We start from the raw sequence: 22,292 nt of genomic DNA, 5'->3' as shown, positions 1-22,292 counted from the left end.
TTGAGGGATGTCACATGAACCAAATGCAGATAACAAGTTCAAATGCCAAAAATAAGTGCCACAATATCTACAATGTGTGGCTATAGAGCGCATACAAGAATGAACTCACACACAAAAAATAACCAAAGTGTTTTTGTTGCAAAAGCTGGATTTTTTTCCACTTGATTTGGCTTTTTAGTATTTGTATCTGAAGCTGACTGTAAGGCTGCTTTTAGTTTCTATCCTCTAGGTTTAGTGTCATTATAACTGTGTATATTATAGGACAGTGTATATATGTCACCTAAAATTCAACAATGTTTATGTACATTTCAATTGGATAAGAAATATAGATAAAACAGTGATGAAGCCTGAAAGTGAAAAAAAAACCTCTATGGTTTAACTGATGCATTTTTTTCTTTACTTATGTTCTAAGTTTAAATACAGTTTAGTGCAAAATTGGCACCGGTTTTTCCTTTCTCACCACTTTACTTGCTGTTTCCTCTAACCGGAAGATTTTCTGAGCTCTGTTTATCACAGAGCTCAGAAAAGAAGGTAGACGGTTAACACTAAAGTAATTGTCTGTGCAGCTAAACCTGATGTGGCTTACCTATCTTTGGTATACAGGAAGTCCATTATTGTAAAACACAAGATTGAACCACACTGTTGCACTGGGTGGCATGTTCCTATTACCAGAAACATGGGCACTGTAGGTTATGTTGAGCTGATCACAAATGTACAGTCTCTGTCTCTGTGACGTGATTCCTGTTATTTCGATGATTTCTTCACCTATTTCTTCCCCCAAGTGGACGATAAACATAGCTATTGATTATATTTATTTGTTTTTAAGTAGAAATGTATGAGCTTAGGGGTGGTTGTGTGGTCTTTATACTTCCAACCAATTTAAGTCTTTAATTGTGTACATTTATGGTTTTGTAACTAAATACACTCCATGTTCTTTAGTCAGTAAAGTTCAGATCAATTAAACCAAGTTCAGAGTCCAAAAGGACACAATAAGAGTCGGAAAAATACAATTCTGTAACGGAAATTGGTCTTTGATGTGGCTCACAAACAAATCTGCATTATTCAGTTACTTTGTCTCTCGCTCTTTCTCACCCACACACAGTCTATTTAAAGACAGTGTCCCGAAAATATTAGATCAGCTCAATCAGATACAGGCCTATGAGAGAGCGTGAGAGAAACCAATAGGCAGCTCAGTATCTGCTGCCTCAGGCCTGGTGTCAGGATCGATGCTGCAGAGTTTCTCTCCTCCTCTTTGGTCCCACTGCTCTCTGTCAGAGGGCGACGTCCTGAAACACACACTGAGCTCAAGGTCATTCACCTACAGTGCTATCATATGAAGCGCACCGCTGCATTGCTGTAGCAGGATTACGCTGATTTTTGGATATATGTGTTTCGATGAATCTCATTATATCGATCAATACCTGATATTGTCTTTCCTTATGTCTTTTGTCTCCAGACCTCCCTGCCTCCTCTCTGCAGTACCAGTGTGGATCCGTGAACCACCTGTGTTCTCCACGGCTGGTAAAGAAAGGTCCGACCCCCAGACCATGTCACGACAAGCCCGTTATCAAACCCCGGCCCCAGTCCTCCACCTTACCCAGACCGCCAACTGCACAGAAACCTCAAGGTAAAAATACTGTGAAGCCGTTTGGCCCCCTTTTCAACGCCAGATTTGACATTGTCATTATAATTGAAAAGTGTAGCAAGATGGGAGACCTGCTATTGAGCCGTCGTTTATTCTGCTCTGACAAACCCTCTTTTATAACATGGTGCGTGTCAGCTGTCCGACCTCACTCTGTCACTCACACGGCTCAGTAGGTCACCTCTGAAAGAGCGGCTGGTGTAAAGCAGGCCAGTCGCTCCCAAGTGTTAATGTGCGGGCATCATTTGAAGAATGCTAAATAGGAATAACATGTGTTGTGTTTTGGGAATTACTGAGAAACATTGTAGGAAAATAGGTTACAGACTTGGCCTCAATATTTAAGTGGCTCACAACTATTCAAAGTTTGCTGGAGAATTATAATAAGATCAATATTTTACTCCATACAGTCAGGGTTGTTATTCAGTAATATTTGATTGTGATTAACATAATCTCAAATGCACAGTGGGGAGGAACATTAAAGGAAAAACAAGCTTCTTTCCTTAAGTTATTTTTCCCATTTTAAATGGAAATGCCCTGTATGTGAGCATCTGCCTTTGCTGTGTTTCTCTTCTTAATGATTTATGTTTTGACATTTTGATTTGTCACCCGTGTGTACAATGAGTGATTATCAGGTCTAGTACTACGTCGGCGTAGTTCATGGTCAGTGATTGTTCAATTTGAACTGCTCGCTTAAGATGAGTTACTACCACAATAAAGTGCCCAAACCTATTTAATAATACATCAAAAAGACAGTTTTATAATAATGCTTTAAAAAAGATTATTCTGTCAAGTAGGAAGTACCTTTACCTGAATGGCCTACCAGTGACAACAATGTGCCTAAAGAAAGGAATCTAATTATATCACATTTTGTTCCGCTGGGCAGAAACCATTATTGCTAAGCACAATTCTAATAATGGTAGTGCGTTTTAATAGGTACAGTGTTTCCCAGCTGACAGGATGAACATCCTCTCAAAAAGCTCTTTTTATTCCACCTGTATCTCATCCCGATAGAGTAATCATTCTGGAAACAGATTTTTTTGGAGGGGCAGTAACTAAAATCTGAGTTCCTGAGTCTCTTTTAAATGTTGCTGGAAAAACTGATAATCTATGTGAATGCTAAATGATATGACAAAAGGACCAAAACATATTAAAAAAATAGATCAAGTCCTGTACACATAGTTTACTGTGAGTAGAGAAAAGTCGACTCAACCTTACTTTTTCTATCACTGACACACAGACACAGAGACACAGAGACACAGAGACGTAGTGTTCAAATGACCGATGTTAGCACATCATCACATGTCCTGGTTCTATACATATGGGTTACTGAAAAGGAAATAGTACATGCAAATATTCAGGCTAGACAGTGAAATCGTAAGCCCAAAGTGTGCAAGCATGCATGAGTGCAGTGTGCAATTTTAAAGACAGTGTCGTAAACTCTCTGTGCTTTTGTTTTTTATCTCAATCGAGCCGCGGTGAGTTACGCACACGGTTGTCTCAGCATCCTGTTCTGAAATAAGGAAGTTGGCAGAAAGCTGCAGTTCAGTGTTGGTCTCACTCTGCATCGCTACTACTCGATTCTATGTCGGACTGCATCTTGTTGGATTTTGAGTTTTATCTAGTGTTTTTTCTTGCCTTACGTGGAAACAAGCAGGCTTCTCACATGGACCCGGCCATGGAGGTTTTCTCACTTGGATTTATATGCGTTACCTGATTTTTATTTTTTTGCTAATGTCATTAGCCTCATTCTTTTCTCTTTCTCTGCTGTTCTTTCCTCTTCTGGATTTCTGCATCTGTAGTGCCCCCTAAACCTTCGCACCTGCTCGCCCTTGGGCAAGATAAGAAACCTAAGAGGATCCCTCCGCCTCCATCCAGGCCTCTGCCAGCCCCCCCTCCTCCACCTAAACCAAAGCCCAGTCTAAGCTCTCCTGGCTCGGGAGCACAGTCACAGAAAGAGGCACAGAAGGTGGGGCTGCTCATCGAGAGGTTTGAGAATTCAAGGTAAGGCCTTCAATGGGAAATTTGATCAGAAATCATGCACGCTTTTTTTGTCAGGTTCATATTTTGTTCTGAAATGGTTTGAGTACGTGTGGATGTTTATGTCTATGTAAAACAAGAAGTGTCATTATGTTAATTTCTCTTGTGGTCTGTATTGATTGTATTGCTTGATTGTAAAATTTAAAACCTACAACACATTTATTCTCATTATTTCTCAGACAAAGTTTTTTTTTTTTCATTTAGCTACAGTTAACAATGCACATTTTTCTCATTAAAGTATAGGTGCAACAGCGTTTGTTTAATTTTCCCAGGGTCCCCATCCTGGGGGTGCTCCCACGGTCCCAGTTGCACCTGTCTCTCAGAATGGACACTGCGTCTGACATCACTTCCTCCTGCGGCCAGGACACCACAGCGAAGGTCGCAGGAGACTCCCCCTCTGTGGACAAACTTGCACTCGGCACCTCTGAACAGACTATTGAGGTGTCTGAACTTTCCCGTCTGGCTTCTGTGCACCTCGATGGCTCAGATGACGCCCAACTGGACGACTGTGACATCACACACAGCGTTGGTTGCCTCGAGGACGTGGAGCGGGAGGAAGACTCCTCCCATCAGCTCCTTGACAATCAGGACTCCTCGGAGCAGAACGGGAAGATTCCCAACCGGGACAGCGGCATCGACAGCCCGTCCTGCGCGGTCGAAGGGGAGGTATTCCCCAACGAGGATGCCATCGACGAGGAGGATCATTACGATAGCGTCACGGAAACGGAGAGTGTGTCCTGCGTTACCCTGGGTAACAAACGAGACTCCACGCAGGATGAGGACAGTGACTTGGATGAGGGGAGCAGTGGAGAAATACACTCTTTGACAGACACACAGACTGGGTATCTGACAGAAGCACACTCAGAGGCGCACAAAGTGAGTACCTTGCATGCTTCAGCATCATCAAATCATAACCATAAACCTGAAAGACCATAATTTAAAGTTTGAATAACCCCCCCGCACCTCTGAGGTGGTCATTAATGTCCTCCTGCTGCAGTACACTGTCTAATTTATATTTCATGTTCCTTCATAATTTTCAGGAATCATCAGGGCATGTTTAAATTGAACACATCCTGCAAGTTTTAAAGCCCCATCTCAGACAGTCAGACTGCCTTTCATGTAGTGGAAAAAAGTGGCTTGTGTCTATTATTACCTCAGCCTGGGTGAACATTTTCAAAGAATACTTCTGCATGAAATGTTAGACACCAGTACAGCCTTGGTTTGCCGGTCATAACTGACTGACTTGTATCTAAAAGCAGCTCTGTCGTTACATAAAAGGATGAATTCCTGCCCAAATGCTGTAACATCAGCTTGTGCTGGCAGCTAGATAAAAGAGTCCAGAGACAGATATCTTCCCACTGCTGAGCTCAAGTTTCACTTACTCTTGTCCTTCACTTCTACTATTGATTGTCAACAACACTGATACGTCAAGCACTGCAGTTACTTCTCTTTGCGTAAGAATAAAGTCTTAAAAGAAAGAGGAAGAGAGTCTGGAGGTGATGACAAACAGATGAAACAAACAAGAAATGAGAAGCGATTTAAAAAAGTAATAGAAAACGTGAAACAGCAAAAACTAGAGGCAGTGTTTTAGTTATCAAGCGTGCATTCATATTTTGGGTTTTTGCCAAATAGAACCTTTTCAGTATTGCTGTTAAACACTCGCAATGCTCACACGAATTTCACACAAACATGTGTCTTCTACCGACCGCCAACACCAATGGTCTTTTGGGGAAAGGTATCTCGGCTATCCAGCGCTTCCTGATCCCAGCACTGCAGTGGAGAGGAAGTGTGTGTGTGTGTGTGTGTGTGTGTGTGTGTGTGTGTGTGTGTGTGTGTGTGTGTGTGTGTGTGTGTGTGTGTGTGTGTGTGTGTGTGTGTGTGTGTGTGTGTGTGTGTGTGTGTGTGTGTGTGTGTGTGTGTGTGTGTGTGTGTGTGTGTGTGTGTGTGTGTGTGTGTGTGTGTTAATGACATGTTTGTCACAGAGGAAGTGGGTTGTCAGTAATGTGTGTAATAGAAGTCAAGATAATTTATTTTTCTGCAAGGACAGTTTTTAGTATCTCTGTTGATAGTTACATTTCCATACAGTGCATTATGTGTGTGAGAGAAAAATGCTTTTACAAGAGTGTGTGTGTGTGTGTGTGTGTGTGTGTGTGTGTGTGTGTGTGTGTGTGTGTGTGTGTGTGTGTGTGTGTGTGTGTGTGTGTGTGTGTGTGTGTGTGTGTGTGTGTGTGTGTGTGTGTGTGTGTGTGTGTGTGTGTGTGTGTGTGTGTGTGTGTGTGTGTGCAGGAGTGTGTTTATGTGGTAGACAGCGGTTGTGAAGTCCACAGTGTCGCAATAAGCTACCTAGATGTTTGGTGACACTGATGTCTGTTCTGTCTCATCCTGGTCATTCGGATGAATTTTATCTGCATAAAAAAAGTTTATTCAAAGAATAGGAATATCTTAGCTTCAGGAAATCATAATGACAGAGGCAGATCTCCATTTTTACCACATCAGCTAATAACGTCTCATATCAGTTTCACATGTTCCCACGGCTGAACTAAACCAGTGACTAGAATAGAGCTTTGTGAAAGTCAGTTTACAGTAATCTGCTCCGGATGCTGCTGACGGTTACCTCAGTCATAAGCATTAAAGGATAAGGATATTTTATATTTTCCCTATTTATATATTTTTCATAAATGGAAAGAAACACAAAGCCATTTATAACCAAAAGTCAATCGATGTACGTATGCCCCATTGTAGCTTGTTTTCCTCTATACCATAACGCTATATTGTTGTTGTTAATTAACCTGGCGGACTTTCTGTCTTCATTAAAATAAACATGGGCACTATAGTTTATTCTGAGGTGACCCTACCTTAAACACGCTGCTGTAAATAGTCACTATAGCACCAAATCAACAATTTGGTCAAGGAGGGAGAATAGCTATGCAGTGTGTTGTATGTTTTTGATAAGTGGGGTGAATATTTAGTTTATGTTGAGGAAATTGTAAGCTACAGTGTTTGAGCTTTCTAATGTAGGTTTCATTTGATCTTTTTTTAAACAATGATTGTTGCCATATTTTTATATGAACCTTTAGAAAAGAAAATAGGAGCCTCATCCTTAAACTTTGTCAATGCTGAAAACATCACCTGAACAACTGAAATGTTTCCATTGTGATATGAAAATGTGCCTTCATGTTTATATATATTTTTTCATGCCTGAGACCTAATCCTTGATGTCTGTCCCGTCAGTGCTCAGAGACTCAGAAGCTCCTGAACATCGCCAAAGAGCTCCTCCACACTGAAGAGGCCTACGTCAAAAGACTCAACCTCCTCGACCAGGTAAGAGTGTGCCTCCGTCTTCCCGCAGTGTGTTTCTGACTGTGACAGTGTGTTTTGGATGCCTATGGTCCAAATTTCAATCTCCTAAGTGTGCCAGAGGTCTTAGTGATTTAGATCGGGGTTGAGCTGGATTAAAAATGGCTCTGCGATCCACCCGACAACAACCCCTTCCTCTTTTGACCGGATTACTTGGAGCAGTGTAATCACAATCGTGTGAGAAACTCCTTGTGTGTGTGTTTTATGTTTATATTTGTGCAGCACAAATACAACTTTGTCACAACCCTGTGTGTGTCCACTGTATCAAGCAACACATGTGTTAATCTGTGTTTCTCTGTCATACCCTCACATTGACCTCTTTCACTATGTGTATGTAAATCCTGCAGATTAAAGATCTGTGTTTCGGGACTCTTATCTGAGTTGATAACGAGAAAGCTCTTTAAAAAAGCAGTTTGGGTAGATGATGCAGACGGACATGGCTGTTTTGATAGTGTCATTGATAGAAAACCCTCAATATGTTTTTCTTGTTCATTCTTTGGTTATAGTCGCTATTGATTTGCCCAAAAGTTGCGGTGACAGCTGTTTATGACAGTAGTGCTGAACTTAAATTCTCTGGTAAATGGACTTGTACTTATATTGCGCTTTATCCAGTCTTTACGACCCCTCACAGCGCTTTAAATACTACATGTCATTCACCCCATTGATACAGAGCAGTACACTTTTCGCTGTAGGTACCTAACTACCTAACTACTACCTTTCACACACGTTCATACACCGTTGGCCATGCCATCGGGAGCAAATCGGGGTTAAGTATCTTGCCCAAGGATTCGTCGACATGTTGACTGCTCTGGCTGGGATCGAACCCACAAACTTCTGGTTGAAAGACGACCAAACTCCCTCGCTGCCACAGTCGCCCCACGGTATACAAGATTATTTGACTTGTTAAATCTATTAAAAGATATTCTGTTAAATGTAATTCAAAGCAAAGCAGGACAAAGAGTTTTCACATTGGAGTAACTAGTTGTTTTTTTGTAACTTTTGTACAGTAACTTGATTATTAAGAGTGTCTCTTTAATTGTGGTTTAAACCTTGCTTGCCATCTTTTGTTCGCTCACAAGTCATGAACTCCTCGTGTTTGTGATGAGAATTTACTCGCAGTGGTTAATTCTCCTTCCTCTTTGTTCAGTTCATTTGTCACGGAGATGCACGGCCGCCCTATCACAGAGCAGATATGGTTTATTCGCTACTGAGGGCAGAAAACCCTCACAGTTAACTTCCTGTTTTTGTCACAGCACTTTTGCATGACTCTGGAATCAATTGTGTCAATCAGTCTCTGTGACTGGCAGGGAAGCAGATGGGGATGGAAGTGATTAGTGAAGCAATTTGTCACAAGAATCACAAAGTATTATTATGAAGTATTATTATTTGTTTCACACAATTTTGGTAATCAATTTTGTTTAAATGGGTTCTAAGGTTATTTATGGTTGCACTTTCCCCATGTTTAGTTTCAGTGATGGGTCATGCTCAAAACGCTATATCCTACATGTCCAATAATGCAACCCATAGCATCTTTCCTTATAGCCTTCATGTCTGGTACACCCTTTTTTTCCATCCTTCACATCTTCAGTTTGTAAAGCTTGTTTGAGGGATAAATGTGTCTAGAAGCAAACATACAGTATAAATTACATATTTTGATGTTAACAATTCACTTCATGATATATAATTTCGGTATATTTTGGAGTAGTATTTAGTGTTCAAATGGGTTTATAGTAAAGCACATCCAATTATGACCTAAATGCACCAATTTAATGACATTTACTTGCAATTGAGACATTGCATTGAATAAATAATTGTAGTTGCAACCTTAATGCACTGTATCATTAGTGGTTTGCCTTAATGTCCTCAATGTCGATTAAATATGTCGGTGTTTTACCAGAGAAACTAAAAATGTCTCAAAGTGACCACAAGTTTATATATAATGGTCTTGTTTACCGGGGTGTCTCGTACATAAGCAGTACATTTTAGTTGACTCACATTTAGCTGTTGGGTCACACTTAAGAAGCCAAAGCTAGAGAAAACAACTATGTTTATGTGGATAAACAGCAACATGCAAACTTCTCCATCTTTTTTTACATGCCTGTTCCATGAATAGGATCCACATTTGGTTGTTTTTGGAAGCATTTTGCTGTTTGTATACTTACAGTATGTTTTTTTTCTTTCCCTGCAGGTATTTTGCACTAAGCTCACAGAGGCTGGAATCCCTCAGGATGTGATCACAGGGATCTTCTCCAACATCTCCTCCATCTACTGCTTCCATGACAAGTTCCTACTGCCTGGGCTCAAGACACGCATCACTGGAGAATGGTGAGGGAATAAACACCCGGCTGTTCAACCGCTTTCAATAGCATCAGAGTGATGTCATACTAGAGATGGCCCTGTTTGTGGTCCATTAGGCAGTTGGTGTTGGCTGTGAAACTCTAGGCAGCTTGGTGGCAGTGGAGGGCATGGTGACAGGTTGCTTGGTGGTGTGTTCTGTGTTTGTCAGAGTTGCAGAATGAACTCGTTTTTTCTTCATAGAAGGCAGGAAATTTACCCCCAGTGTGTGTAATTCTGCATTGGTAGAGAATGACTCCTTTAGAGAGGGCTGGTTGCTGGGAAAAACACCTTTTCTGAAACTCATTCAAATGTATCGGCTGAGATAGAAAGGCTTAACAATCAGTACAGACAACCACACAGTAAGTCAGAAAAGTGCAGCTCAGGAAGAAAGTTCGTAAGAAAGAATCATTTGTGGAATTCCCCAATAGTTCTGCGAAGATTAGTCTAGTTTTTTTTTTGAGTTTTATGTTTCTTGTTTCTGAAGAATGAAATCAATGCTTCCTGTCTCTCATCTAGGGTAAATGATTATCGTTGATGACCGTAATATCTTTATCTGTGGTTAAAAAGTGGCAGGAGAAAAGATTCAATTGAATCAGCTAAATTAAAACTTGTTTTGTTTGTTTGTTATGTTGTAAACATATGAACAAGTGATGTACTGTATAATATAATAGCTTTCACATTACAAGATCGTTCTCGTATGAGGTAGAAAAAATATACACTTTTTTAATGTAGAAATTCACCACTGCTTTAACCTGTTTATTTATTTGTTTTGTCTGTAGGGACTCCAACCCTCGTATCGGAGACATCCTCCAGAAACTAGCTCCATTCATGAAGATGTACGGAGAATATGTGAAGAACTTCGACCGAGCCATGGAACTGGTCAGCACCTGGACTCAGCGGTCCTCACAGTTCAAGAGTGTAGTCCAAAATATACAGGTAGCTGTCTGTGTTGACTGTCTCCTAATTTGATACCTACACGCTGTTTGTTAATTAATGACCAGTATACTCTGATCGATAGTTTCAAAATCCAGGTTTCTTTTCATTTTTGTTTCAAATTGAGAAGGTTCCAGTGTATGTATTCCCACTCATAGGTCCACACTACCAAAACAGTTAGTTTTTAAAACTATTTGTCAATTTAAGTATTTGTTTTGTGCTTAAACCAACAGAAACAGGATGTGTGTGGCAACCTGACGTTACAGCATCACATGCTGGAGCCCGTCCAAAGGATTCCTCGCTACGAGCTGTTGCTCAAAGACTACCTGAAGAAGCTGCCTGAGGACGCTCTGGACCGAAAAGATGCAGAGAGTGAGACATTAGACCCACTGTTTTTACATGATGCACACACTGCTCAGTTAGACTGATAAACTGCAGGTTGGAGAGAAATCTTCCAGTAAAGTCTTCTGTCTTCCTGTCAATTTATTTTGTCACCTCTGCGTCACCTTTTCGATGGGAATATGGATTTAATTCAAGCTTTAACCTGTAATTGGTTTTATCATGATATCATGGGTGTGTGGCTTTCCAAAACCAGTGATTCATGGTTTGACGCCCTTATTAACTAGTTTTAATCTGTCTGAAAACAGACAACAAGGAAGGAAATGCACCAGCCTAAAATGTGCAAAAGCATTACATTTTAGTTTGTAAGTGTATCTTTCTTCATGCATGGAGGACCAGGTTACTATATCTATCAAACTGAAGAGCTAATGTCTGCCCGTTGTTGAGTGCTGCCTTTTAAGTCAAATGGATTCAGTAATAGGAGGTGGCATGAACACGAAAAGGTCACTGAAAAGACCTGAAGCAATGCAAATTCACATTCCAGAAAAGTGCAGGTGAGGCAAAGACACGTCAAGTTGAATTGAGAATGCACAAATGAACATTAGGGTTCAGCCTGTGTTATATATCTCCATGATGGTGGAAGAGAAGGAGTAGAAAATATTGCATCCAGAGAGAAGCTTCTGGTAAACCTAAAGAATATGTATCTAATTGAAACAGCCACTTTTACCCAACTGTGAACAGTGGTGGTTGGAGGCCCAGACACAAACTTCAAAACTACTCCAGGTTATAATGGATCCGAAAAATCACTTCATGTGAACACATCTTGATTAAGAATGCTGACCCTCTGTGGATGTTGCTCCTTCCTGCTCCAATGTTTACACAAACCTTATTAAGATGTCAGTAGATGAGATTATGCCTACAAGAGTCATTGTTTCTATGATTTTCATTTTAGAAATTGTGAAGAATTGATCTACATTATATCATTATACACCAAAACTACAATATATCACGTGTTTCAACTGAGCTAGAAATTATATTAGGTTCCAGATGCTGCCAGTCTTATAACAGCAACAATGCATCACAATCTTGGTGCTTTCAAATCCAAGAAAAACTCAATCTAGCCAAAGTGCTTTTGCACACAGTATGTGCAAGTTAAATTATCCCAACAAGAAAAATATAGTAATAATTGACCTGCTCTTTTCAGAAAAGTAGCTCCGCCAGAGTTTTGCCTCATTAGGATAACAGGATAATTTAATCTGTCATAGGGATGATGTCGGGACTTTCAGCAGCTCAAGAGCTTCCTGTTCTGCAGTTGTTAGTACGATGCTGTGGGTAGTTTCACCTACTGCTGTGTAGAGACGAATGACACACTGACATGAAGTATATGTCTCTCTTTTTGCCTTCAAATTCCATTTTCCACAATCTAAGGACCTCCCTGTGTTTCCATTTACCTGAGCATTAGAATTCACCACACTGTGCAGGGCTTTTCTCTTGTCCACTCCATGCTGTAAAGCAGTTTATCACTGTTGTTTTGGCCCCATTTCCCGCAGCAGTGTGTCTCTTCTGTTTATGTAGGCCATGATTAAGATGGCTGACTCAGGTGCTGAAAAGGCTCTCTGCTGGCTAAAAGCCAACCTAATGCATGCAGTTTGTTTAATGTTAGGACATGTTAATCCTCTGATCCAGTTTAATTTATAACACAGCTTGTGTGACATCTTACCTTTCAGTGTGAAAAGGGAGAGATATTATGATTATTATCTGCAGTTAGATTTAGTTTTACTCAAACATGATGTGATTGTTGAGTTTATGCTAACGTCACATATGTGGATGCTTGTTACAGAGGCACTGGAGCTCATCTCTACTGCAGCGAACCATTCAAATGCAGCAATCAGGAAAATGGTAAGACTTTGACACCTTACTTCACTCTTTTCATTTCTGTTTTCATCTCTATATTTCACTGTGTCATTGCACTTTATACAAAACTTCCTAATGTCTTTCTCAATCAAAGAGTTGCTGATGCTGTGCTGTATGTCAGCAACATTGCAAGTGTTCGTCTGGGGGAGTGAACAAGTTGAATTAGTACAGACAGGAAGTTGCAGTTTCCTGCCTCGAGTTTCACAGCTTGCGGAAGCCTGAGAGACTTTTAAACACTTATCCTCTTCTGTCTGGCCCTTCTACTCGTATTTCTCAAATCCTTGAAACAACTCAAGCAGACAAAGTGTTTTAGAATCAATAAAGACATGTAATACCTGCTTTCCTTCATGAAAGTCTTGGCTGATAAGAAAATAACCCCCTCTGGTGGAGTTTGGCCGTCCAGCTCTTAAGTGTCTTCTTGCCTTTTCTATTTCTGCAATTCTTCATCTTTCCGTTGCGTCATGTTTTCAGGAGAAAATGCACAAGCTGCTCGAGGTTTACGAAAGGCTTGGAGGAGAAGAGGACATTGTTAACCCAGCAAATGAGCTCATCAAAGAAGGTCATATCAAGAAGATGTCAGCCAAAAACGGAACAGCACAAGACAGATACCTCTACTTGGTGAGAGCACTGAAGTGTTAAATCAGGAAAAATATTTGGATATTTTTACGAACCTCTTATTAATTTCAGTTTTTCTGACTCTGATTTAGTTCAACAACATGTTGCTTTACTGCGTGCCTAAACTCCGACTGATGGGACAGAAGTTCAGTGTCAGAGAGAGGATCGACATCGCTGGCATGGAGGTGCAGTTCTGCTTACTTAGATTGCTTCTGTTTTCTACTGTGGCCTTTTATTTATTCTGGCAACTACAAATCCAATTTCCTCTGTTTTGTTGACCTCAGGTGCAGGAGAACGTGAAGCAGAATCTTCCTCACACATTTGCCATTATCGGCAAGCAGCGTTCACTGGAGCTGCAAGCTAGGTAAGTTCATATGAAGTAATTTCCAGGGAAAAACGGACAAAAAAAAAAGCATATAAAAAGTTGCTCTTACTGTAACTTGTTATTGTAAAAATGATTTAAATAATTAATAAAAAATCAATGCATTATTATGAAATCTACTGTAAATGTGATATTAAAAGTGTTAGAGTTCCTTTTTATGAACCAGTTAGCTTGCTTGGTAGCCATTTTGACCTTTAACGTGCATGTAGCTGCTTTTAGCTGTTACCAACTAGCTGCTGCTGTAAATAAATAACATTTAACAAGGGTTATTCATATCATTACTGTGCCATCTCTATTTCTGGATAATATTTGAGTAGTCTAAGCTATTTCGTTGTTGCTTTGGGTGGTTTTTATATTAAGATAATGTCATTTCGTGATTTGTTTAACAGGACGGCTGAGGAGAAAGAAGATTGGATTCAGGCAAGGATCACACACATGCTTTCATGTATATAGAAATACACCCATGCACATTATGCCAACAAGGTCACTATCTCTTATGAACATGCAACAGATTGGTAGTTCTGATTTACTAGAGAATAGAATTAGCAAATATATCCTTCTCACACTCTTTCAGTGTGTTTGGGAATTATATTTTCTGATAAATCCCCTCATTATTGCTCATTTAGCTCATTACAGCAGAGCAAAGCTGATTAAAACATTGTGCAGGATACAAAAGGGGGTGGGTGTGTTGCAGGGGAGGTTTTCAAGGTTGTATGCCTGTTTAAGTCTGCGTGTAAGCATGAGTAAATCTCAAACCTACATAGGGGGCTGTCAGAAAAGCAACAGACAGTGGCATGTTAACTTGAACGAGTTTGGAGATATTAAAAACATAAATACAAGGTAATATACGATGAAAATGTTAAGATCAGTCTTTAATAATTACATATTTTTTTCCCCTTCGTCTCATATAAAATACAGAGAAAGTAAACACATTCAAATGCTGATGTGTCTAATCAATAATCCTTCTGTTCTTTTTGTATTCTCCTCACTTTCCATCCCTCCTCATCTGTCCTCTAAATCTCTTCTGACTCTCAGGTGATCCTTGCCACAATCGAACGGCACAAACAAAACAGCGAAACATTCAATAAAGCTTTCAACAGCTCCTTCTCCCGGGAAGATGACCATCCCCCTGAGTCACCGGTCAGTCTCACTCTCCGTAAATTAATTAGTTCATTGATCACTCAATTAGTGGGTCATCCTGTGCAGTGACTCACGCGTGGCTAGTGGTACACCATACAAATCTGTCATAGTCTGGTCTTTGTCCTCCTGAACAGCTCGTCCATCTATGGATGTATCATACACACAGATAACACACATAAAGAAGCTCTTTCTTTCATCACTCACAGTTGCACACATAGCGTCTGTGAGGCTCCTCTAACAGAACTCTCTTATGACCTAATAGGGAAAGCCCAAGTCAAAGCGTATACAAAACTCTTATGGATCTGCTTTTGACCCACTTTGGGCCGACTGGAGCTGGACGCTGGCCAAATATAACGACACAAAACAGAGGATGTGATTCAGATGGGCGAGACTGACACCTAGTGGTGGAGATGTCTGACTGCAGGCAGGAATCTGCTGGGGTTCTAAATGTTTTTTTGGACATTATTATAACTTTTAATTTAGTTACTTATTTTTCGTCCTTACATGTTTTTAGTTCACCAAGAATCAAACTATTTTTTCATACATCATATAACAGAATTGGGCATGTAATATGCCATTATGTAAGCTTCTCTCTATAGACAACAAAAAAAAGCTTTATTTTTATATGAGAAATTAAAAGGGACAATAATAATAATAGTAAAAAAATAACATATCAAAATGTTTTTTATTTCTCTTCAGGGTCCCTGGTGCAACACGTCCATCGACTCAGATGGTGAAAGACTGCATGAAAGGGTAAGATACTAGTATACTCTATTTATATTAATACTTATTTTTGTGGTTTGCTGGTGGGAAACAGGTTTTAAAATTAAGACAAACCACCTTTGTCGGTTAATCGTTTGTGTGTACAGGCTTTAAAGTGAAACTGAAAGCTTGAAACTTTAACAGTACCGCTATATTTGTTATAAAGTAACCATATTCTCTTTATAAAACAGTCTATTTGGTAGAGAAACAGGACTAAATATTTGTTCCAGCCTGCTGAAAAAGGACATAAATGATTTTGAATTGCACTCCTTGTCCTATAAAACATTTATAATAAACATACTGACAGCCTGCTCTGCTGTGGAAACCTCCAACTGACCTCCATTTTAGTTGTCTGTGTCTTTGTTATTAGAAAGGCGAAATGGAAGACAGGCAGCCAGACAAACAAAAAGTGACGCAGGGCGAGCCGTAGACATTCCTTTGTTTGTGCTAAAACTAAACAGACTGAAGACCTTGACACATGACTCCTGTGTTTCTTTTTTGTATTTCCAGAAGAGTTCCAGGAAAAAGGACAAAGAGAAGCAAACGTGTAAAGGCTGCAACGAGAGCTTCAATTTCACCAAGCGCAAACACCACTGCAAGTCCTGCGGAGCGGTGAGAACAGATGGGACTAAATACATTTGGGCATTGTTGGGCAGCATACAGAATGACTTGATGAGGAGAAAAAAGAATTGGGGAATAAGTTGAACATCTCTTTCAGGCAATTAACTGTTAACAACTGAGTGGTTCTCTCAACGACGTCTCTGTTCTCTCGCTATCCTTCTGCAGGCCATCTGTGCAAAGTGTTCAAAGACCTTGGACAACAAAACAAGCCGAGTGTGTCCCGAGTGTTTTGAAGCCAGCGTCAGCCTGGAGACTCTAGGTGTTAGTGAACAGAAAAAGAAAACTGCACCTGAGGTGAGACACATATGCTGCACCTGAGAACACAAACACACCGAAAAACATTTAGAAGCATGTGCATAGTGGTCTTTAGATTCGTGCCAAACCAATCATTTCCATCTCTCCCAGTGTACCAAAAGTCAATGTCAACCAGACTGCACTGCTGGCAACCAAAAGAGAGAAAGAAGAACAGTAGTTACTTTATTCAGTCCATTACACGCTCTTTACTGAATACTAAGTTATCAGTTGTCTGAAACCGTTGCCCACACACTTAAAAACACACATAATACCCATGCATTACATGTGCATTTATGAATCAACACATATTTTTTTATTGAAATATCAATGTATCAACAAATCCCTCTGTATCAAGAGTAATGAAATAATGAGGTCTCAGCTTATAAAGGATGAGTCGTCTCCTCTGCAGTCAACTCTGGTTATACTCAAAATCGAGAACCATAATTATATATTGCTGGTGTTGATTCTGGCACGTGTTTCCGACTGCTGTCTCAAATGACGAGATTTACCCAAAAAGCAAGTGAGATCACCATCACCACATGGGGACGCTGTAAACTGCACACGTATTACACAAGGGGCAGCAGGAGCTTGAACACCTGTCTATGCACATTTCTCACTGTGTCCTACATTGTCATTATGTAATGGTGTAAAGTGGAAGATCAGCGCTGTCTGCTGCTCATCAAATCAAATTTAAATACAAATTCAGATTATTATTTTTTTACAGTTGGTGTTTTGTATACAATATAAAACAGTTTTTCCTCATCTTCTTTTTAGCGACAGATATCTCTAACAGGGGACAACTGCCTGCTATGTGGCCACCTTCAGTTGCAGGAAAAAGGGAAGAGCTGGTCCAAAGTGTGGGTGGCCGTCACTAAGGCTGAGCCACTAGTGCTTTACTTACAGAGCAGTGGACAGGTAAGCATTTAACACACACATCACACACACCCACACATACACATCTGGAGGTATGATAATCTGTATGTTAATGTAAAAATATTCCAGCTTTTTGTCACATTCAAGGATTATATACTATTCTGAACCAGTTATTTATTTTACTCTCAATTTAATACATAGATTATATCAAATGTGGTTAATCATTGTACTTAAACAAGATCCCCACATAAACTGTTATCTCTTTAAATCCGCTGGTTTCTTTGTTACACCGCTCTTGGCTTTTCTATATGTCCTGCCTACTTTTATACAGTGTTCCCTAAGCATATCAGTGAGCATGTGTAGATCAGATCTCTCCAATCCTGTCTGTGCAAGGTTGTGTGTAAACTGTCTGTAGATCAGTGCCGGGAGGATTTGGTCATCCTGAATCTGACCTTAGGTGTAGTTGTCTGTGACACTACTCCGCTGTGTGTCTAAGTTTGCCTTGACCAGAGGAAGCAACACTTTGAATTTCAAGTAGTTCCTTGAAATCTTGGCCTTGACTGTAGCTGTAAATCTGTTCAGAACATCCCAAGGAGATGCATTTCACAAGCGATTTACATGATTGCTCAAAATAACATTTATACTTTCCAAAGCAATCATGTTTGGAAAGCTTTTTGCTAAAGACTGTGATTCTCTGTCATTCACAGTGGATGGCACAGAAGGGAAATCAGCCTGTTAAAGCCTCCCTCGGTTTCATTTCCAAGACTAATATCCCAATCCCACCGCAGAAAGCTGCCATTCCAAAGATTAGGATTAATGCGAGTTGGACGAGCATTTTCTGATTATACAGAAAGAAAGAGGGGGAAGGGAGAGAGGAGGGCAGGGTTTATTATACATGCCTGGTGGAAAATGTTCTCCTGCAACTGAGGAGACAAGCTGTCACTTGCTATATTTAGAGTATGTGTCCTCACTTTTTCTAGGCAAACTCAATTTTACTCTTTTCTGTAGGACTCCAAGGGGGCGAGAGCGGTGCCTCTCCCTGGGTTCGAAGTGAGTGTGGTGCCGCCATCGGGAGGTGAGAAGTCAGAGATCAGACACGCTTTCCGGCTCTGTCAGGCCCAGCAGACTTTGCTCTTAAGTGCCCAGGATGCAGAACTTCAGACCAAGTGGGTAGACGTTCTCTCAAAATCAGCCCGCGGAGAAACACCCACAGATGCATCTACGAGCCTGACTGAAAACAGGAAGAGCCAGTAGTGGCCGTGTTGTAGCCACAGGACTCGCTGCCCTCCCTCCCTCTCCTGTGTATAGAGCACACATTACTTGAATTCACTTTACCTTGGCACTTTTTTGTTTAGTTTTTGTTCTTCCCTTTTTGAGGACCGCTCAATCCTTCATATGCCACTTCAATCTCCTCCTCGTGACCACACGGCTACGTCCTGTTCTCTCTTCATCTTCCTGTCTCCCTCGAACAAACAGAGAAACAAGAACTATGCTATCATGCCACCAACTCCACTGTATGCATGTGTGGTTGGGATGTTTTAGGTATTTTAAAAGCCAGAGAAAACTAAATGTTTTATTTGTAATATAGCTAAAGAAAGTTCCTGTATGATTTTTTTTTTTTTTTTAAGATGAAGTTTCTTGTACATTATGCGACTGTGTTGTGAAGCATTAAATCTTATGTGTGTGTCTTTCCATTTGTGCGAAAGTATGTATGTGTGTGTGTGTTTTGAGCGTGAGTCCCCTGCTGTGTTTATTAAGTATTGAATGCTAGTTTAAGAAACCTGTGACCACCTCTCTGTTCTCTTCACCCCTGCTGGGGACACAGTGGCAGTTCAGTGGGTATTGTACAGTATGTATACTATAGTGCGATGTAAGGAAACAAAGAAGAAAAAAAAGACATTTTAACTTAAAAAGAAAAAGACATGTGTACGCTTGTGGCTGGCCACCTGATGCTCCCACTGACAGCACCCTTCTTACAGACTCTTCATACTACTCTCACAATAACTTCATCTTTAGACTAGTCTGATCCACCACATTTCCACTCATTCAGGTGTGTGACTTCTCCAGATGAGAGTACACAGCCAGAATGGGATTAAGTGGCCTCAATTCTGACCCTTTCCTGCAGGTTCAGACCCTTTATATCTTCACTTGTACACATGCTTAATAAATCATATCCATATATTTCTCTCTCTTTCTTAGCATAGATTTGTCTGCCTGCTTTTCTCCCTTTGGTGATGTGATGGAAACCAAGTACTGTACTGTAAAACTGTTAATTCTGCCTTGCCCCCCGAACCCTGCTCCTATCAGCCACCAGCCTTTAAGCAAAAGTAGCAAAAAAACTTTTCATTGGATCTCTTTGTGCATGTGAACTCACTCATATTTATGTACCGTGCTCTGAAATCTTGCCCCTTTCCTTCCTTTTTATGCTCCAGATCTCATTCTTGTCGTACTGTAAGTGATCAGTGTTTTTAACATGGATTGTGCACAGTGGAAAAGCAGTCAAGCATATCATCAATAAACAGAAGTTGTGATCCATTAAGTACCACGCTGTCCAACAAGATCTTCGTGTGTCTTGTCTTTCTGTCTGCAAATATGTTTTTCTTTGTCTTTTATGAACACACGGGAGCCCACACACTTCCGACATTATACTTACCCTTACTCTTCCACCAAGAGTAAAACTAATATCTTTGAACCTTACTTGTTCTCCAAGAGTAAAGAAACCCCTGTCTGAAACGGTCATAAATTGATGTTCATTGACTCCAGCCACTGATCTCGTACTGATATCACACACAAAACAGCATATGAAATGATGTTGGCGGATATTTGGTTTAATATGCTGATGGGATGTAAGAGGATTAATGCTCATGTGGCATAATGTACGTGTGCAAATGAGTGTCTGTGGCAAGCAGGTGTGTCATCTAGGGTTATTAACTGTAGTTTTAGTTCTCTTCCTTTTAAATTGATGTTTACTTCCAGTTTTTAATACAGTATTTTGCCTGACTTGCTCTTTGTACTTTACACTTTAGGCTTGTCAGAGGGAAAACTAAAAAGTTTAAGACTAAGAGTGTGAAGCCGTGCTAGCTGCTCCATGAGTTATACTTGAGCAAAGTGGTGCTTTGTTTTAACATCAGCATGCTAACATGGATATGCTAACATGCTGATGTTAAACTGTTTCTTGTATCATGATGACAATTCAGTCCAGATGAATCTGAAGGACTCACCAATGAGCAAAAATGCCTTCCCTAAAGCCAATAAACAATTTCAGTTTGTATTCCCTACTTTTCCACCTCGCTGTTAATTGTTTTAATGCTCTTTGTTTTCATTTTATGCTTGTTGGCTTTAATTGAGTTGCTTTTGCTTAGTACATTTTCGTGCTGGCATGTGAGTGAGTGTGTTAGTATAAAATAACACTGCAGAACAGTATGTATAGATACTGTTGGAACAATACTCAAGTACATTATGCCTTTTTTTAAAAAAGACATTGCCCTTCTGTTGGCAGAAACACAGCGGTGCCCACAAGCACAAAACCGGAACTTCCTGAATTGTGGTAACTTATTTTCAAGTTTCTTAACATGTCAAGCAATAGGGCTGTAGACGGATGTCTTCATGGTAATATGTGTGTGTGTGTGTGTGTGTGTGTGTGTGTGTGTGTGTGTGTGTGTGTGTGTGTGTGTGTGTGTGTGTGTGTGTGTGTGTGTGTGTGTGTGTGTGTGTGTGTGTGTGTGTGTGTATACCTCAAAAGAAACAAACAATTCCAAACTGAGGACGATATAGATTATAGGAAAATGTGATGAGCTGAAAGGGTGCAGCACTTCAAATATTGCTGATTTCAACTCTCAGATATGTGAGTGTGTACATAAAAGTAGGTGTGGAAAGGGTGTATTGTTGCTGCCTTGAGTCCCTTTTTCTACATCTTGATTTAATTCAATTCCATCCTCCCTCCCTTTGTTTTGTCTCTTTTTAGGCTTGTTTTTCCAGTTCTTGTCTTATTGATGTACATTTAAAGGAAAAGGGAGAGACGACAGCTATTGATAGGCTGTATGAACTGTAACTTTTTTATTTAGCAAGTCAACACAAAGTGTCAAAATGATGAATCGGAAGGCCTAGCGTCTTTGTAGAGCTGGTCGCTCTGGTGCAGAGATAAAGAGCAATCTGCTGACTGTCTCCTTCTGTCATTTCACATGCTGTACATCCAGAACAGAATGGAGTAGGGTGGGTTTCAGCAAGACGGGGACCACGCTGAGATAAACTTTCATCATCTCCCCAGAGTCCTCTCCTTGAAAACTCATATAAAAGTCCCTGTGTTGTTGTTGTTTTGCTTTCCAACTAATCTTTGACTTCTTTCTTTAAAAGTGTATCAAACCGCTCGTTTCTTAAGACTAGAGTTTGAAGTTTGGTGCACTAATATCCTGAGCTTGTAGCAGGAAGTCTTATTTCTTCTTGTGCTCACCTCAGCATCACTTTCTCTTCTTTTTGTGTTTGCAAGTATCGGCTGATTCTACCAAGGTTTCATTGTAACTGTAACATGTCGAGTTGACCTCCATCGGGGGCCTCAAGGCGTCCTTTAACAACTCTTTTCATCAACAACCCAGACCTCTTTGAATAGTGAACAAAATGCAGGGCAGTTTGAACCAAGCCATTATTGTCAGCAGAAAAGGTATTACAGTTGTAGATGAAGCAAAGCAAAGCCGAAAATTTGAAATGATTATGTTTGTTCAGGGCTTCAGGTTGTTGTCACGATTTTGTGAGGCTTGTTCCTCTCCCTCGACAGCTGAGGGGAATGGTTTTAATGGGAAAGCTGTCGTATGGCACTGGAGCGTAAGCCTCTTACCAGCTGTTTGTGTTTGTGTGTGTGAGTGTGTATGCATGTTTGGCCTAGAAACATTTGCATTTTGCTTTCCTAAATCTCTGCATACACAACCCTGCTTACCTACCTATTTGGGGAAAGTGGGATGAACAACTCTTGTCTTTCACAAACAGGGCCTCTCTCTACTGTTCTCTCTGTGAAGCGCTCATTTCAGACACTCAAGCTGTGTCTTTGGTTGA

At 40.4% G+C, this 22,292-nt stretch overlaps 1 protein-coding gene across 2 annotated transcripts in view; it reads left to right on the top strand.

The window, feature by feature from the left end:
* Positions 1-19,806, top strand: part of fgd (faciogenital dysplasia) — a 49,225-nt gene extending 29,419 nt beyond the window's left edge. Inside the window, exons 2-19 of one of the 2 annotated variants that reach the window (XM_063885665.1) lie at positions 1,457-1,627; positions 3,442-3,643; positions 3,952-4,555; positions 6,911-7,000; positions 9,225-9,361; positions 10,153-10,309; positions 10,540-10,678; positions 12,486-12,544; positions 13,031-13,177; positions 13,267-13,359; positions 13,459-13,538; positions 13,946-13,976; positions 14,592-14,696; positions 15,396-15,449; positions 15,969-16,070; positions 16,245-16,373; positions 17,148-17,288; positions 18,255-19,806. In XM_063885665.1, the coding sequence (XP_063741735.1) occupies positions 1,457-1,627; positions 3,442-3,643; positions 3,952-4,555; positions 6,911-7,000; positions 9,225-9,361; positions 10,153-10,309; positions 10,540-10,678; positions 12,486-12,544; positions 13,031-13,177; positions 13,267-13,359; positions 13,459-13,538; positions 13,946-13,976; positions 14,592-14,696; positions 15,396-15,449; positions 15,969-16,070; positions 16,245-16,373; positions 17,148-17,288; positions 18,255-18,500 (2,687 nt within the window). In that variant the 3' untranslated portion in view covers positions 18,501-19,806. Of the gene's footprint in view, positions 1-1,456; positions 1,628-3,164; positions 3,324-3,441; positions 3,644-3,951; positions 4,556-6,910; positions 7,001-9,224; positions 9,362-10,152; positions 10,310-10,539; positions 10,679-12,485; positions 12,545-13,030; positions 13,178-13,266; positions 13,360-13,458; positions 13,539-13,945; positions 13,977-14,591; positions 14,697-15,395; positions 15,450-15,968; positions 16,071-16,244; positions 16,374-17,147; positions 17,289-18,254 lie in introns of those variants that run through there. The other variant, XM_063885674.1, reaches the window with a different exon arrangement.
* Positions 19,807-22,292: the final 2,486 nt, after the last annotated feature.

Source organism: Eleginops maclovinus, chromosome 1 (assembly GCF_036324505.1).
Source record: "Eleginops maclovinus isolate JMC-PN-2008 ecotype Puerto Natales chromosome 1, JC_Emac_rtc_rv5, whole genome shotgun sequence".
Classification (NCBI taxonomy): domain Eukaryota; kingdom Metazoa; phylum Chordata; class Actinopteri; order Perciformes; family Eleginopidae; genus Eleginops; species Eleginops maclovinus.
This window is presented reverse-complemented; position numbering and strand designations above follow the sequence as displayed.